The sequence below is a fragment of the Sphaeramia orbicularis genome, chromosome 22 (assembly GCF_902148855.1).
Source record: "Sphaeramia orbicularis chromosome 22, fSphaOr1.1, whole genome shotgun sequence".
In the NCBI taxonomy this organism is placed as follows: Eukaryota; Metazoa; Chordata; class Actinopteri; order Kurtiformes; family Apogonidae; genus Sphaeramia; species Sphaeramia orbicularis.
In genome coordinates, this window is record NC_043978.1 from 15,424,248 (window position 1) to 15,442,849 (window position 18,602).

General features: G+C 34.6%; 1 protein-coding gene across 1 annotated transcript in view; it reads right to left on the bottom strand.

The window, feature by feature from the left end:
- Positions 1 to 1,300: 1,300 nt before the first annotated feature.
- ky (kyphoscoliosis peptidase) overlaps positions 1,301 to 18,602 on the bottom strand; it is a 55,277-nt gene continuing 37,975 nt past the window's right edge. The window contains exons 5-7 of the mRNA XM_030126013.1: positions 14,847 to 15,038; positions 10,704 to 10,894; positions 1,301 to 2,779 (exon numbers count right to left, since the gene is read on the bottom strand). Of these exons, the coding sequence (XP_029981873.1) occupies positions 1,452 to 2,779; positions 10,704 to 10,894; positions 14,847 to 15,038 (1,711 nt within the window). The 3' untranslated portion in view covers positions 1,301 to 1,451. The remainder of the gene's footprint in view (positions 2,780 to 10,703; positions 10,895 to 14,846; positions 15,039 to 18,602) is intronic.

Consider the following 18,602-nt stretch of genomic DNA (forward strand, 5'->3'; position numbering starts at 1 on the left):
AATCTAAAAATCTAATTGTCTTCACCGCTCTTCGAGCTCGTAGACTTATAAACAACCTCCAACATTTAAATCTTGGTTTCTGGATCTTTTACATCATTTAACATTGGAAAAAAATCAGATATTCTATAAGAGGATGTGCCAATAAGTTTGTCAGTACCTGGCAACCTGTTCTGAATCACATAAAAGAGGTAGATCCCTCACTTATTCCACAGTAGTTTTATTAATACGAGTCTGGGACTAATGTCTGTGTTCCTTACAAGGTTCAAATAGTTCTGGATTTTTCATTATAGTTTAGTTTGATTTAGTTTTAGCTTTTTTTTCTCTACTTTAATTCATTTTAATTAGTTTTTAGAGCAGATTTGCTAGTTTTTATTCATTTTTCTTATTGTCTAAATGCTTAGTTTTAGTTTAGTTTTAGTTTTTTCATATCTTTTATCTTCTTCTACCTAAAATATGCGATTCAGTGAACACAAAAATAAGTGTCAACTTGAACCTGAGGCAGCAATTGCAATATTTGGCATTACATCATATTCTTTTCATTTTATCCAAAAATCTAAAAATCTAATTGCCTTCACCACTCTTCTAGCTCGTATATTTATTTATTCATTTATTTATTTATTTATTTATTTTTCATAATTCAATTCTATTCTTTTAGATTCGCTAATTTTTCTGACCAAATTCTATCCTACATATCACATGTTTTATTTTTACAGGTTCAATCTGGAGTATGGTGCTGATCCATCCTGCTTATGTTACGCCAATACATACATTGTCACACGAATGTCACACGTCACTTTTTAAATCAACAGTTTTCTAATAATAAGCATTTTTATAAAGAAATAACAATTCTATATTGTTACTTCCTCTTTAATATGATGATAAACTATACAATAAATAATTCTGATCCTAGTTTTTGCACAGGGATCATTAGTGTAAACGGTGACATGGCTGCCGAGCATCAGTATGATGGGATCTGTAACAACCATGTCACATCCGTCCACTGCCACATTTTGTGTTTTTGTGTCAGCTGTTATTGTTTTAGATCCACAGTACTAACATTTATGAATAAGAGGAGAATTAGCAATAGTAAGTATATAAGTTTATTACTAATAAAGTACTGGTACTGACCAGAGCATCATGGGTAATGTCACGTCCGTCCACCAGCAAAAGTTTTCACAAACACGTGCTATTCAAAATCCGATATTTCTGAAAATAGAGCTTCCACTGTCAAATAATATCAGTAGTCTGTGCACAAATGGATTAGCATTATTTCAACACAGTTCTATGCATTTCTTACGACTTTTTTTTTTTTTTTTTTTTGACAAAAACGGCCACTCATTTGACCCCATAAGTAAATTTTAGCTGTTAAATGTATAAACTTGTAGGAACCCTGCTTCTGTTTAAGGGGAATTTACTCATAGCTGGTGCAACAGGCCGCTCGTCTTTCCATTTCACGCGTCTTTCTCCAACTGCCTAACATCGAAGGTCATCAGAACCGCCATATCGCTGGTCTCCCCTGAGGAGGCGGCCAGCTTCATTTGCTGGACGCCGTTCCCGCTGAACACCTCCCCCTCCCACACTCTGCTCTTGTTCAGTTTGAGATCAGTCTGCGTGTCTCCCACCACGCTCACCCTCTGGGCCCCGGGGACCCTCACCCTGAAGCGGACCCAGGAGTCAGGCTCCAGCAGGCCCACACGCGGCTCAAAGAGCACGCAGCCTTTCCTCCAGGCGGCGTAGACGCAAGGGAACGGAGGCCCGGGCTGATCGCAGCTGTTCCTCAAAACAAAGTCACACATGGGGTTGAAGTCTCCACCGGGGGCGGTCCTGGCGTACACGCCCAGCCGATAGACGCCGGCGTCGGGCAGGCTGGCGCTCACCGTCACCTTACTGTCTGTGTACGTGCAGAAGAGGTGGCGCGACAGCGGGAGAGCGCCTGTTTTGATCTCCTCTCTACTGAGCACAGTGTGAAGCTCCAGGTCCTGCTGGTTGTGGAAGGTGATGTTACACTTCCCCTGCTGCGTGCTCACCAGGCCGGCTGTATGGCTGAATTTTATCAGCCCGAACTCGGACGTGCGGACACCCGGACCGCACGCGGAGCCCAAGTTTGGAGGAAACAGCTCTTCCCTTTGCATCACTTTCCCTTTGCAGTGCAGGAGGAAGTTCGCAGCATTCTGGAACTTGACGTCCGTTTTCTCGTAGTCCCGCACGAACACCGACAGGCGGTAAAACCCACGCAGGGGACACAGGACGTTGCAGGTCAGGACGTCTGCTTGGATCTGCGTTGCCAGGCAGCGCTTAGCAACAGCAGCATCCAGCTTGGGGTGGACCAGTTCGCACAGCGCCATCAGAGGCCTGGACGTCTTCAGCACCAGCTCAAAGGCTCCTTGCTCCACCTCCACCGCCTCGCTGCCTCGGCTGCTACCCGAGACCCCCAGAGACCCCGCGTTAGGCTGCAGCCCCCAGGACAGGAAGGGGTTCTCTGGGATCTCCTCCATGGCTCTGGGGACCGGACACTCGACGGTGAAGGAGCAGACCCAGATCAGGGGAGTGGTCGCCGTCTCGGGCCTGGCGAACACCTTGACGTCGTACGTGCCGCTGGCGGGAGGGAGGAGCTGCAGCTTCATGCTCCGGTGGGAGACGGTCAGGAGGCCGAAGGAGGAGCTGCACGACTCCCTCTGCTCCGAGGCGCCGCTGTGGAGGAGGTCCCGGTGCTGCGTGATCTCATAGGTAAAAGTGGCAGGTCTGGAGAAGCCCAGGGACACGTTGGCCTCGCCGTCCTCTGAGAAAAAAACAAAACAAAAGCAGGTTGAAGCCATGAAGTCCCAGAGCTGGTTTGTGTCAGCTCCCAAAGGAATTTTTTCTCTAGTTCACAGGTGTCAAACATGCAGCCCCAGGGGCTAAATCCGGCCCACCAAAGGGTCCAGTCCGGCCCCTGGGATGAATTTGTGAAATACAAAAATGACACTGAAGATATTAACGATCAAGGATGTTGAAATCATCTCAGGTCAGTTCAGTCTACAGTGGATCAGACTAGTAAAATTCTATCATAATAACCTATAAATAATGACACCTGTAAATTTTCCTCTTTGTTTTAGTGTAAAAAAAGTAAAATTAGAAAAAAAAAAAAAGTTACATTTACAGACTATCCTTTTACAAAAAATATGAATAACCTGAACAAATATGAACAATCTGAAATGTCTTAAGAGAAGTATGTGGAATTTTGTACAATATTCTGCCTGTTATTAAATCTGTAAGTTGTTATGCACTTGTATAAATGATAAACTCATCGTTCGTAAGAATCTTTGTGACCTCGGTATTAGCGCTCTTTCCTTGAAAATGAAAACATCCTGTCTCAGAAAAAGAAAAAAAAAAAACGGGCATTTTTGGTCCGTTTTTCCATTTCTGTCAGGAAGTAACTTCCTTTGCTGTTATTAGAAAGAGAAAATGAAAATCAATCTGTTTTTAAAATTTGGTTTATCTGTTTTGATACTGAAAAAGAAAAACTTAAATTCAATTTAAATTCTTCTATTTTAAAACAAAAATCAACTAACCACTATTTTTTTGGTTTTGTTTTCGAAAAGAAAATCCAATTATCAAAAGATATACTGACCCATTAGTGCTCTTTCCTTGAAAATGACAACTTCCAGTCTCAGAAAACGGAGGGAAAAAAGCAGTTTTTTGGTCCATTTTTCCATTTCTGTCAGGTCATAACTTTCTTTTTTGTTATTAGGAAGAGAAAACGAAAATCAATGGGGTTTTTTTGTTTTTTTTGGGTTTATCTGTTTTAACACTAAGGAAGAAAAACGCCTTGAAATTCAATTTTAATTCTTCTATTTTAAAACGAAAATCAATTAACTATTAGTTTCCTCCGCCAGCTTATGAGGTTATGTTTTCATCAGGGTCTGTCTGTCTGTTAGCAAGATAACTCAAGAAGTTATGGATGGATTTTCAGGGAATATTGATACTGGCACAAGGAACAAATGATAAAATTTTGGTGGTGATGTGTGTGTGTGTGTGTGTGTGTGTGTGTGTGTGTGGGGGGGGGGGGGGGTCTGCCTTGGCGGAGGTCTGCTTTTCTAGTTTGATCATTTGTTCCTTGTGCCAGTATCAACATTTCCTGAAAATTTCTTCTAAATCCGTCCATAACTTTTTGAGTTATCTTGCTAACAGACAGACAGACAGACCCTGATGAAAACATCACCTTCTTGGCGAAACATCCCAGTTCAGTAGATACTTTTGGTCGCCTGTGGATATTTGGGTCTTAATGGGTTAATAACTGCCAACTGGTTATAACTGTACAGAACTCTTGCCGTGTCTCCATGTCATATCACCGTAAGCAGAATGGATCTTTTTCACCGTAGACATTTTTCCTCGTTAAGTCAAAAATCCCAGTGGTGTGTTTGGTATCGTTAACAATGGCTCCGTCCTATTTCGGTGCATCACTTTCAGACCATGGATTTGAGCAAAAGCTTCTCCACAAACAATCACTGTTCCATTTACAGCAGGTGCAGTAGTCTTATCTGTAACACTAGTGCTTTCACAATCTAAAATGGCTGCTGCCAAAAAAGGCCTATTTTAAAGCAACTTTTGAAATGTTGCACAAAAGAGGAAAAAAGGTGTTTGGACCAAATGGACCGGGCTGTGTAGCATCACCAGAAGGAGGTGATATGGGTTCGCCTTAGGTGTCTGTGAACCTAAAGGATAACCAAGCTCTTATGTCTGTGACTTCTAGACATTTAACCCATGAAGACCCAAACATCCAGTCGACCAAAACCATCTGTTTAATACCTGCTGATCCACTAATCCTATCAATCCATGTAAATAACTGGTGTAAAATACAGTTTGTCGTCTTTTCATGGTCATCAGATATGACCCATTTGGACGTTAAGAGGCTCCGTAGTTACCATGGAAACACCGTCATCTTCTACAACATTGGTTCACCAGTAAATCCCATGGAGTTGGATTAATGACAGTGGATGGAGACAGAATGACCAAAACAGCCAACGTGATCAATAAAATGAACACAACTGAATAATAAAGCAACAAAATAATAAGTTACATGGACATAAGAAGCCACAAAATGAACAAAATGGGAAAAAAAATATCAGAGGTGACAAAATGTAGAAAAATAAAGAAGATATCTAACAAATTTAACAAAAACAAAATTAATGAAGATGAACAAAATTAATTAAAATCAACGAGGTCAATAATATGAACAAGACGGAATAATACAGCAACAAAATGATAAGTTAATAAGTAAATAGTTAAGTAAATAAGTTAATAAGTAATAAATAGGTAAATAAATAGGTTAATAAGTAATAAATAAGTAAATAAATAGGTAAATAAGTTAATAAGTAAATAGTTAATAAGTAAAATTAATATCAGAGGTGACAAAATGTAAAAAAAAAAAAAAAAAAAAAAAGAAAATATCTAACAAATTTAACAAAAACAAATAAAATTTATGAAAATGAACTAAATTAATTAAAATCAATGAGATCAATAAAATGAACAAAACAGAATAATACAGCAACAAAATAATAAGTAAATAGTTAAGTAAATAAGTTAATAAGTAATAAATAGGTAAATAAATAGGTTAATAAGTAATAAATAGGTAAATAAGTAAATAAGTTAATAAGTAAATAGTTAATAAGTAAAATTAATATCAGAGGTGACAAAATGTAAAAAAAAAAAAAAAAAAAAAAAAAAAAGAAAATATCTAACAAATTTAACAAAAACAAATAAAATTTATGAAAATGAACAAAATTAATTAAAATCAACGAGATCAATAAAGTGAACAAAATGGAATAATACAGCAACAAAATAATAAGTTAATAAGTAAATAGTTAATAAGTAAAATTAATATCAGAGGTGACAAAATGTAGAAAAATAAAGAAAATATCTAACAAATTTAACAAGAACAAATAAAATTAATGAAAATGAACAAAATTAATTAAAATCAATGAGATCAATAAAATGAACAAAACAGAATAATACAGCAACAAAATAATAAGTTACATGCACATAATAAGCCACAAAATGGAGGAAAATTTTATTTTTAAAAAAAAAAAAAAAGGAGACAAAGTGTAGAAAAATAAACAAAATAAGTATCAAAATTAACAAAAACAAATAAAAATAAAATTAATAAAAATGAATTTAAAAAAAACATTTTCTTCTACCAAATACAATGTATAGACTCATCCAATAATAGTCCTCCTCAGTCATCACTTCAGACCCAGTGGACGTCTGTGGTGGGTTCTTTACCTGCAGACCCTGTCCTCTTTTTGGGTTTTCTGTTTTTTTTCTCTGCAGCTCAGTGTGGCCCTTTCGGCAGTGTGTTTACACCTCCGGCCAATAACACCATGTTCGGTCACAACTCTATATAAAACTGTAACAACTGCGGTTACACGGTCGTCTCTTCTGACTTACTGCAGGTGTGTGTATTTGTCAGACAGCACTCAAAGGTTCGAAGACAGAAGAGGTGGAAAACATGTACGGAACTGCTGTAAAACACTCCAAAAATAATGTCGTATTCCTCTTTTTCATGGCTCCCTATTCTCATTTATGTTTCGGAAGAGTCTGACCAGTCTGTTTACAGATTATAAGCAAGAAATGATACATGTTCAACACACTTCAAATTATTTTGTGGATCATATTATATTTAGATTATATGTTCGCAGATTACTCTTGAAACAAAGATTGGTATGAGCAGTGGGTTTGTATGAATGTTCCAGTTCGTACAAAAGTTGAAGTTCGTAGACATTTGTGGAGGGAGCATGTCTACGATGTCCAGATTTCATACGAACTGGAAGATTCGTACAAACTCATCGTTCGTAAGAATCTTTGTGACTGAGGCATTAGCGCTCTTTCCTTGAAAATGACAACATCCTGTCTCAGAAAAAGAAAAAAAAACACAGGCATTTTTGGTCTGTTTTTCCATTTCTGTCAGGTAGTAACTTTCTTTGTTGTTATTAGAAAGAGAAAATAAAAATCAGTCTGTTTTTTTAAATTTGGTTTATCTGTTTTGACACTGAAAAAAAAATACCTTGAAATTCAATTTTAATTCCTCTATTTTAAAACAAAAATCAATTAATCGTTAGTTTTTCTTTTGTTTCTGAAAAGACAATCCAATTACCAAAAGATACACTGACCGAGCATGTCTACGATGTCCAGATTTCGTACGAACTGGAAGGTTCATACAAACCCATCGTTTGTAAGAATCTTTGTGACTGAGGCATTAGCGCTCTTTCCTTGAAAATGACAACATCCAGTCTCAGAAAATGAAAAAAATTGCCGTTTTTGGTCCGTTTTTCCATGTCTGTCAGGTAGTAACTTTCATTTTTGTTATTAGGAAGAGAAAACAAAAATCAATCTGTTTTTTAAAATTTGGTTTATCTGTTTTACACAAAAAAAAAAAAAAACGTCATGGAATTCAATTTTAATTCTTCTATTTTAAAATGAAAATCAATTAACAACTAGTTTTTCCTTTGATTCTGAAAAGAAAATCCACTTACCAAAAGATACACTGACCGAGCATGTCTACGATGTCCAGATTTTGTACAAACTGGAAGATTCGTACAAACTCATCACTCATAAGAATCTTTGTGACCTTGGCATTAGCGCTCTTTCCTTGAAAATGACAACATCCTGTCTCAGAAAATGATAAAAAAACAGCCATTTTTGGTCCGTTTTTCCATTTCTGTCAGATAGTAACTTTCTTTTTTGTTATTAGGAAGAGAAAACAAAAATAAATCTGTTTTTTAAAATTTAGTTTATGTTTTGACACTAAAAAAAAAAAAAAAAAAAAAAAAACGCCTTGAAATTCCCTTTTAATTCTTCTATTTTTAATCGAAAATCAATTAATCGCTAATTATTTTTTTGCTCCTGAAAAGACAATCCAATTACCAAAAGATAGACTGACCGAGCATGTCTACGATGTCCAGATTTCGTACGAACTGGAAGGTTCATACAAACCCATCGTTTGTAAGAATCTTTGTGACTGAGGCATTAGCGCTCTTTCCTTGAAAATGACAACATCCAGTCTCAAAAAATGAAAAAAATTGCAGTTTTTAGTCCGTTTTTCCATGTCTGTCAGGTAGTAACTTTCATTTTTGTTATTAGGAAGAGAAAACAAAAATCAATCTGTTTTTTAAAATTTGGTTTATCTGTTTTACACAAAAAAAAAAAAAAAAAAAAACAAATGCCATGAAATTCAATTTTAATTTTTCTATTTTAAAATGAAAATCAATTAACAGCTAGTTTTTCCTTTGATTCTGAAAAGAAAATCCACTTACCAAAAGATACACTGACCGAGCACGTCTACGATGTCCAGATTTTGTACAAACTGGAAGATTCGTACAAACTCATCACTCATAAGAATCTTTGTGACCTTGGCATTAGCGCTCTTTCCTTGAAAATGACAACATCCGGTCTCACGAAATTAAAAAAAAAAAAAAAAAACTGTTGTTTTTGGTTCGTTTTTGTATTCCTGTCAGGTAGTAACTTTCTTTGTTGTTATTAGAAAGAGAAAATAAAAATCAGTCTGTTTTTTTAAATTTGGTTTATCTGTTTTGACACTGAAAAAAAATACCTTGAAATTCAATTTTAATTCCTCTATTTTAAAACAAAAATCAATTAATCGTTAGTTTTTCTTTTGTTTCTGAAAAGAAAATCCACTTACCAAAAGATAGACTGACCGAGCATGTCTACGATGTCCAGATTTTGTACAAACTGGAAGATTCGTACAAACTCATCACTCATAAGAATCTTTGTGACCTTGGCATTAGCGCTCTTTCCTTGAAAATGACAACATCCTGTCTCAGAAAATGATAAAAAAACAGCCATTTTTGGTCCGTTTTTCCATTTCTGTCAGATAGTAACTTTCTTTTTTGTTATTAGGAAGAGAAAACAAAAATAAATCTGTTTTTTAAAATTTAGTTTATGTTTTGACACTAAAAAAAAAAAAAAAAAAAAAAAAAAACGCCTTGAAATTCCCTTTTAATTCTTCTATTTTTAATCGAAAATCAATTAATCGCTAATTATTTTTTTGCTCCTGAAAAGACAATCCAATTACCAAAAGATAGACTGACCGAGCATGTCTACGATGTCCAGATTTCGTACGAACTGGAAGGTTCATACAAACCCATCGTTTGTAAGAATCTTTGTGACTGAGGCATTAGCGCTCTTTCCTTGAAAATGACAACATCCAGTCTCAAAAAATGAAAAAAATTGCCGTTTTTGGTCCGTTTTTCCATGTCTGTCAGGTAGTAACTTTCATTTTTGTTATTAGGAAGAGAAAACAAAAATCAATCTGTTTTTTAAAATTTGGTTTATCTGTTTTACACAAAAAAAAAAAAAACGTCATGGAATTCAATTTTAATTCTTCTATTTTAAAATGAAAATCAATTAACAACTAGTTTTTCCTGTGATTCTGAAAAGAAAATCCACTTACCAAAAGATACACTGACCGAGCATGTCTACGATGTCCAGATTTTGTACAAACTGGAAGATTCGTACAAACTCATCACTCATAAGAATCTTTGTGACCTTGGCATTAGCGCTCTTTCCTTGAAAATGACAACATCCGGTCTCACGAAATTAAAAAAAAAAAAAAAAAACTGTTGTTTTTGGTTCGTTTTTGTATTCCTGTCAGGTAGTAACTTTCTTTGTTGTTATTAGAAAGAGAAAATAAAAATCAGTCTGTTTTTTTAAATTTGGTTTATCTGTTTTGACACTGAAAAAAAATACCTTGAAATTCAATTTTAATTCCTCTATTTTAAAACAAAAATCAATTAATCGTTAGTTTTTCTTTTGTTTCTGAAAAGAAAATCCACTTACCAAAAGATAGACTGACCGAGCATGTCTACGATGTCCAGATTTCGTACGAACTGGAAGGTTCATACAAACCCATCGTTTGTAAGAATCTTTGTGACTGAGGCATTAGCGCTCTTTCCTTGAAAATGACAACATCCAGTCTCAAAAAATGAAAAAAATTGCCGTTTTTGGTCCGTTTTTCCATGTCTGTCAGGTAGTAACTTTCTTTTTTGTTATTAGGAAGAGAAAACAAAAATAAATCTGTTTTTTAAAATTTAGTTTATGTTTTGACACTAAAAAAAAAAAAAAAAAAAAAAAAAAAAACGCCTTGAAATTCCCTTTTAATTCTTCTATTTTTAATCGAAAATCAATTAATCACTAGTTATTTTTTTGCTCCTGAAAAGACAATCCAATTACCAAAAGATAGACTGACCGAGCATGTCTACGATGTCCAGATTTTGTACGAACTGGAAGATACGTACAAACCCATCGTTCGAATTAACGCTCTTTCCGTGAAAATGACAACATCCGCTCTCAGAAAATGAAAAAAATCTGCCATTTTTGGTCGGTTTTTCCATTCCTGTCAGCTAGTCAATTTTTGTTATTAGAAAGAGAAAACAAAAACCAATCTGTTTTTTAAAATTTGGTTTATCTGTTTTGACAGTGAAAAAAAAAAAAAGCCTTGAAATTTAATGTATTTCTATTTTAAAACGAATATCAATTAATCACTAGTTTTTCTTTTGTTTTTAAGCAGAAAATCCATTTACCAAAAGCTCCACTGACCATGGTAGAAGTTCTACATCTCCATCATTCTTTTCTGATGCAACACTTAAACCCAAACATCCAAAAATTGCATTGACATAAAACTCAGCGTGTGTTTGGAGCGTCCAAACCTGTGACTATGTGGAAGCGATGTGGCTGGATGAGCCTGAGGCCCATGGTGAAGAAGGCCGAGGTCTTGAAGACTCTCCTCTCGAAGTCCTCCAGGGCGATGGGCGTGTCCAGGAGCTGCCACTTCTCCTCGTCGGGGAAATGTGAATCGATGAACTCCTCCGGGTCCGTTAGGAAATAGAAATCATCGAACCTTGGAGGCAACAGATGGAGACAGCAGATTTGTTTGAGACACATGTCGCTGCAGGTTGCGAGCGAGTGAAAATAAACAGAAGAGCAAAACTGGCAAACGAAGCGCTGTTGTACTTTTACGGAATTATCATCAGTAAGCACGGCAGAAATTAGCAGAGTCGAACCGAGACAATTATTTGATATTTACCACATTCTCTTGTATTATGCCAAACAATCTGCCAGTGGAGGAAACACATTTTGATTGGTTCAGTTTCTTAAAACTACACTAAAAATCATTCAGTGAAAAAATATTACCAGGAGATCTGTGCAAAATCTGAATCTGTTTTTTTTTTTTTTTTTTTTTTTTTTAATGATGCACCTTCTGGAATTGGCAGTAAACTTGATCATCCCTCTGTTGAATTTTCTCTCAGTTTTTATGTGTAAAGTTGTGTTTTTTTTTATATAATTGATCAAAGTTTTAATGGACAAGTCTACAGGAAGAAGATTCAACTCAGTGGATGACCTACAGGAGGTGGAACATCAGACGTCTGGGATTCATCAAGTAGGTCCAGTTGAACTAAAGAGGCGTCACCGTGGATACAGAGCTGCGAAACTAAAGGCGTGAAGATGGAGATACAAGCTTTTTCTGCACCTGTTCTCTGCTAATGGAGGTACTACTGACAAAACCAGTAACCAGTGGTGGTGGGGGGGTATTGGTTTTAGTTCTGTTTGTTTGTTTGTTTGTTTGTTTGTTTGTTTGTTTGTTTGTTTGTTTGTTTGTTTGTTTGTTTGTTAACACTGTAGCAGTAAAAGTATTAGTTGAATTCATGCCAAATTGGGAATAGATCTCATTCCATTTTGGGAACAATAGGTCAAAGTTCAAATTTTTAACGAATTTTTAAAATCTTTTTTTTTTTCCCATTTACTTAAAATAGGCAAAATTTCAAATGTCTGTAGCAAGGTTATTATCGTTAACGAACGAAATGACGAAAACTAAAATTGAAAAAACATTTTCGTTAACTGAAATAAATAAAAACTATAATTAAAAGGAAAAAAAAAACAATAACTAACTGAAACTGTATTGTGTGCTTACAAAACTAACTAAAACGTATAAAAATTATAGATAAAATTCCCTTCGTTTTCGTCTTTGTCAATGTCGGATTGATATAAAATCGATTTATTTCCCTCAAGCAATTTTAGCTGCTGGCACCAAATGATATTTAACGGTCCGTCACTTCTTGTCACTTGTGGTTTCCAGTCGTCTTCTGGTCCCCACTCTACCTGGAAACATGGAGACTAAAGTTGGGAGAAAGCAGCAGAGTCCTGTCTGGGATTTATTTGAATACGACGAAGAAGAGAAAAGATATAAAGAAACTAAAACTAAGCATTTAGAACACAGGTGTCAAACATGCGGCCCGGGGGTCAAATCCGGCCCGCCAAAGGGTCCAGTCCGGCCTTTGGGATGAATTTTGTGAAATGCAAAAATTATACCAAAATATTAACAGTCCTTTTAGTTCAGGTTCCACATTCAGAACAATTCGATCTCAAGTGGGTCAGATCGGTAAAATACTATCAGAATAACATAGAAATAATGACAACTCCAAATGTTTCTCTTTGTAAATGTAAATATTTTCATGCATTTACACTAAAACAAAGTATAATTTTGCAAAAAATGTGAACAACCTGAAATGTCTTAAGAGAAGTGCAATTTTAACAATATTCTGTCTGTTATTAAATGTTTTGTGTGTTTGTAGATCCACTGTGAACTGTACGTTATAATGAACATGTATAAATAATAAACTGAGGCAGAATATGGTTAAAATTACACTTATTTTTTCAGTTTGTTCATGTTACTCACATTGTTTGAAAGGATAGTTTGTAGATGTAAACCTGTTCATAATGTAAGTCAACTTAAATTAAATTAATTTTTTTTGCTCTAAAACATAGAGGAAAGTTTGGAGTTGACATTATTTATATATTATTATTTTATTATTTTACTGTAGATCTAATTTAGCTGAATCTGGCCCCTGAACTAGAATGAGTTTGACACCTCTGATTTAGAAAATAACAAAAACTAATAAAAACTAGCAAAACTGCTGTAAAAACGAATTAAAACTAACTGAATTAGAGGGAAAAAAAAGTCCAAACTAAATAAAACTAAACTATAATGAAAAATCCAAAACTATTAGAGCCTTGGCACAAACAACACTGAGAAGAAGATAAAAGATATAAAGAAACTAAAACTAAGCATTTAGAACACAGGTGTCAAACATGCGGCCCGGGGTCCAAATCCGGCCTGCCAAAGGGTCCAGTCCGGCCTTTGAGATGAATTTTGTGAAATGCAAAAATTATACCAAAATATTAACAGTCCTTTTAGTTCAGGTTCCACATTCAGAACAATTCGATCTCAAGTGGGTCAGATCGGTAAAATACTATCAGAATAACATAGAAATAATGACAACTCCAAATGTTTCTCTTTGTAAATGTAAATATTTTCATGCATTTACACTAAAACAAAGTATCATTTTGCAAAAAATGTGAACAACCTGAAATGTCTTAAGAGAAGTGCAATTTTAACAATATTCTGTCTGTTATTAAATGTTTTGTGTGTTTGTAGATCCACTGTGAACTGTACGTTATAATGAACATGTGTAAATAATAAACTGAGGCAGAATATGGTTAAAATTACACTTATTTTTTCAGTTTGTTCATGTTACTCACATTGTTTGAAAGGATAGTTTGTAGATGTAAACCTGTTCATAATGTAAGTCAACTTAAATTAAATTAATTTTTTTTTGCTCTAAAACATAGAGGAAAGTTTGGAGTTGACATTATTTATATATTATTATTTTATTATTTTACTGTAGATCTAATTTAGCTGAATCTGGCCCCTGAACTAGAATGAGTTTGACACCTCTGATTTAGAAAATAACGAAAACTAATAAAAACTAGCAAAACTGCTGTAAAAACGAATTAAAACTAACTGAATTAGAGGGGAAAAAAGTCCAAACTAAATAAAACTAAACTATAATGAAAAATCCAAAACTATTAGAGCCTTGGCACAAACAACACTGAGAAGAAGATAAAAGATATAAAGAAACTAAAACTAAGCATTTAGAACACAGGTGTCAAACATGCGGCCCGGGGGCCAAATCCGGCCTGCCAAAGGGTCCAGTCCGGCCTTTGGGATGAATTTTGTGAAATGCAAAAATTATACCAAAATATTAACAGTCCTTTTAGTTCAGGTTCCACATTCAGAACAATTCGATCTCAAGTGGGTCAGATCGGTAAAATACTATCAGAATAACATAGAAATAATGACAACTCCAAATGTTTCTCTTTGTAAATGTAAATATTTTCATGCATTTACACTAAAACAAAGTATAATTTTGCAAAAAATGTGAACAACCTGAAATGTCTTAAGAGAAGTAAGTGCAATTTTAACAATATTCTGTCTGTTATTAAATGTTTTGTGTGTTTGTAGATCCACTGTGAACTGTACGTTATAATGAACATGTATAAATAATAAACTGAGGCAGAATATGGTTAAAATTACACTTATTTTTTCAGTTTGTTCATGTTACTCACATTGTTTGAAAGGATAGTTTGTAGATGTAAACCTGTTCATAATGTAAGTCAACTTAAATTAAATTAATTTTTTTTGCTCTAAAACATAGAGGAAAGTTTGGAGTTGACATTATTTATATATTATTATGTTATTATTTTACTGTAGATCTAATTTAGCTGAATCTGGCCCCTGAACTAGAATGAGTTTGACACCTCTGATTTAGAAAATAACGAAAACTAATAAAAACTAGCAGAACTGCTGTAAAAACGAATTAAAACTAACTGAATTAGAGGGAAAAAAAGTCCAAACTAAATAAAACTAAACTGTAATGAAAAATCCAAAACTATTAGAGCCTTGGCACAAACAACACTGATCACAGATGCGATCGTGGTTTTCTCCTCCAGACCTTTTGACGAAGCTTTCGTGTTCCATGTCGACTCGTCCCGCCCCCCAGCAGGCGTCCAATAGGAACCACTGTCCTCCCAGGAGCACGGCGTTCCACAGGTGGTCCGACTTGACACTCTTCAGGCTCTGGCCCTGGCGGTACCCGACGCCCTTACTGTGACCCGGCACCTCCTGGCACTTGATGCCCACCTCTCTGTAAAACAAACACCAAAGAAGAGCGCCATCACCGCCTTTTGTCCTTCATGCATTCAGCGCCGCAGAACGTCCATTCAGTGCACATCATTAACGGGAATATGTCCTCCCTGAACTCAAAAGGATCAAGGACATAAAATGTAAAAATGTAAAAAAAATACTGTGTTATTTAAAGCAGTGAACGGGCTTCAAAGATGCTCCTCGTGTGTTCGATTTGACATTAGACAAACACAAGTGTGATACGAAATACTTACAGAGGCTGCGGGTTTGTTCTTTTAACAGAAATGATCAGCGCAGCAGCACACGTAAACATTTCATATTCGTATTATAGCCAAAATGATCAATATTGTTTTTATTATTTATCTATTAATTCACAAGAATTAGTAGTTTGTCTGAATTATGGCTTAGTTTTATAAGATAAATTAGGCTTCCAGTGCTGAAATGTTGACGGAAATTAAGTCAAAACCATCTCTGAGGCATTTTGGAAGCACCGATAATTTAACCCAAACTAACCAATGCAATGATATTTATCCCAATATAAAACTATATTATGCACTTTTTCATATTATTTTGTATCCCAGACCCTAGTTAGAAAAGAAACACCTGAATTCAACGTGTCCACATACTTTTGTCCATATAGTGCATAACTAAAGCATCCTGCCGCCTCAAATTTTACTCTAAGGTTTTAATCAGTAACTGAATTAGTATTTTTACATTTTTACATCTTACATCCTTGATCCTTTATTACATTATAAAAACATTTACACAAACTACAAACTCTCCTTTAAAACAATGTGAATAACAGAAACGAACTGACATTGCACCTATTTTTCTTAAGAAATGTCAGTTTGTTTCTGTTATTCACATTGTTTTAAAGGAGAGTTTTTACATGTAAACGTTTTGATAATGTAAGAAAGGATCAAGGACGCAAAATGTAAAAATACTGTGAGTTATTTAAAGCAGTGAACAAGCTTCAAAGATGTTCCCCGTGTGTTCGATTTGACATTAGACAAACACAAGTGTGATATGAAATACTTACAGATGCTGCAGGTTTGTTCTTTTAACAGAAATGATCAGCGCAGCAGCACACGTAAACATTTCATATTCGTATTATAGCCAAAATGATCAATATTGTTTTTATTATTTATCTATTAATTCACAAGAATTAGTAGTTTGTCTGAATTATGGCTTAGTTTTATAAGATAAATTAGGCTTCCAGTGCTGAAATGTTGACAGAAATTAAGTCAAAACCATCCACCAAGAAGCTGAAGGCCCAAAAAGCACAACGACGCTATAAACAGAGGACGCCCAAGTTGTTCTGATGTTGCTCATGTTTTACTACATTGCGAATAAAACCATGTGATTGGAATGGGAAAGACGACAGAAGTAATTTGCTACATTAGTTTATTTAAATATGGAAGAGGGGTCCGGGATACAAAACAACGACAAATGTCATAATATAGTTTTATATTGGGATAAATATCATTGCATTGGTCAGTTTAGTTTAAATTGTTTTCTTTGCTTCCAAAAGATGTTTTTTACTTAATTTCTCTCAACAATGTTTTTTTTTTTAAACTACGACTATGATTTTAATTGTTCTTCCTCTAAATTTCTAAAATATTTTTTCACGCTCTGACTGTAAATAATGATTTTCTACCACAACTAACCATCTACTTTCTTCACATCTCACTTAAGAAGAAAAATCTCCCATTAAACTTTAGGGAAATACTGATGTTTATATCTCAATTTTGCATGAACAGGACATCTTACAGCTATAGACATGATGTGTCCCAATATTTTTGTCCATATAGTTTATAAACAGGAATATTTACGTCAGAACACAAAAAAATGTTGTAGAAATGTAGTTGTTGTAATTTTGTTGAGAGAAATTAAGTCAAAACCATTTCTGAGGCATTTTGGAAGCACCAGTAATTTAACCCAAACTAACCAATGCAATGATATTTATCCCAATATAAAACTATATTATGCACTTTTTCATATTGTTTTGTATCCTAGACCCCTGTTAGAAAAGAAACACCTGAATTCAACGTGTCCACATACTTTTGTCTGTATAGTGCATAACTAAAGCATCCTGCCACGTCAAATTTTACTCTAAAGTTTCAATCAATAACTGAATTAGTACTTCTACATTTTACATCCTTGATCCTTTATTATATTATAAAAACGTTTACATCTACAAACTATCCTTTAAAACAGGGGTGTCAAACTCATTTTAGTTCAGGGGCCACATTAAGCCGAATTTGATCTGAAATGGGACTGACCAGTAAAATAATAACATAATAATATATCAATAATGTCAACTCCAAACTTTCCTCTATGTTTTAGGGAAAAAAAAGTAAAATTATCCAATCAAAATGTTTACATCTACAAACTATCCTTTAAAACATGGGTGTCAAACTCATGTTAGTTCAGGGGACAAATTCAGCCGAATTTGGTCTGAAATGGGTCTGACCAGTGAAATAATGACATAATATATAAATAATGTCAACTCTAAACTTTCCTTATGTGATGAAAAAGTTTACATCTATAAACTGTTCTTTAAAACAATGTGAATGATATGAACACCCTAAAACTTGTTAAGAAAAATAAGTGGAATTTTAACAATATTCTGCCTCAGTTTGTCATTGACGTCATGTTCATTATAACTTACAGATCACAGTGGATCTACAAATGCACTAAATATTCAGTAACGGGAAGAATATTAACAGAATTACACTTACGTCTCTTCAGACATTTCAGGTTTTTCGCATTTGTTCAGGATATTTAAGTTTTCTGTGAAATTATAGTTTGTTTTAGTGTAAATACAGGAAAATGACATGAAAATATTTACATTTACAAAAAGAAAAAAATTCTAGTTGGAAGAATTTATAGGTTATTATGATAATATTTTTCCTGGTCTGTATGTGGAACCTGAACCAAAATTTTCTGTGATCATCTTAAGTGTAATTTTTGCGTTTCTCAAATTCATCCTGCGGGCCAGATTGGAACCTCTGGCGGGCCGCATTTGGCCCCCGGGCCGCATGTTTGACACCCCTGCTTTAAAACAATGTGAATAGCAGAAACAAACTGACATTTCTTCAGCAAAATAGGTGCAATGTCAGTTTGTTTCTGTTATTCACATTGTTTTAAAGGAGAGTTTTTAGATGTAAACGTTTTTATAATGTAAGAAAGGATCAAGGACGTAAAATGTAAAAATGTAAAAATACTGTGAGTTATTTAAAGCAGTGAACGGGCTTCAAAGATGCTCCTCGTGTGTTCGATTTGACGTTAGACAAACACAAGTGCGATATGAAATACTTACAGAGGCTGCAGGTTTGTTCTTTTAACAGAAATGATCAGCGCAGCAAGAACACGTGAACATTTAACCCTTTCATGCATGAATTATGAGCACCTTAACTGAGATTTTTTTTCCCCCAAGTGTTTTTATTCCTCTTTAGGCATGAAAAAAAACAATGTGATTGATTTTTCTTTTTTTTTTCTTTTTTTTTAATTATATGAAAATTATATGAAATCTTTAGAATTCATTTATAATTTAAAAAAAAAA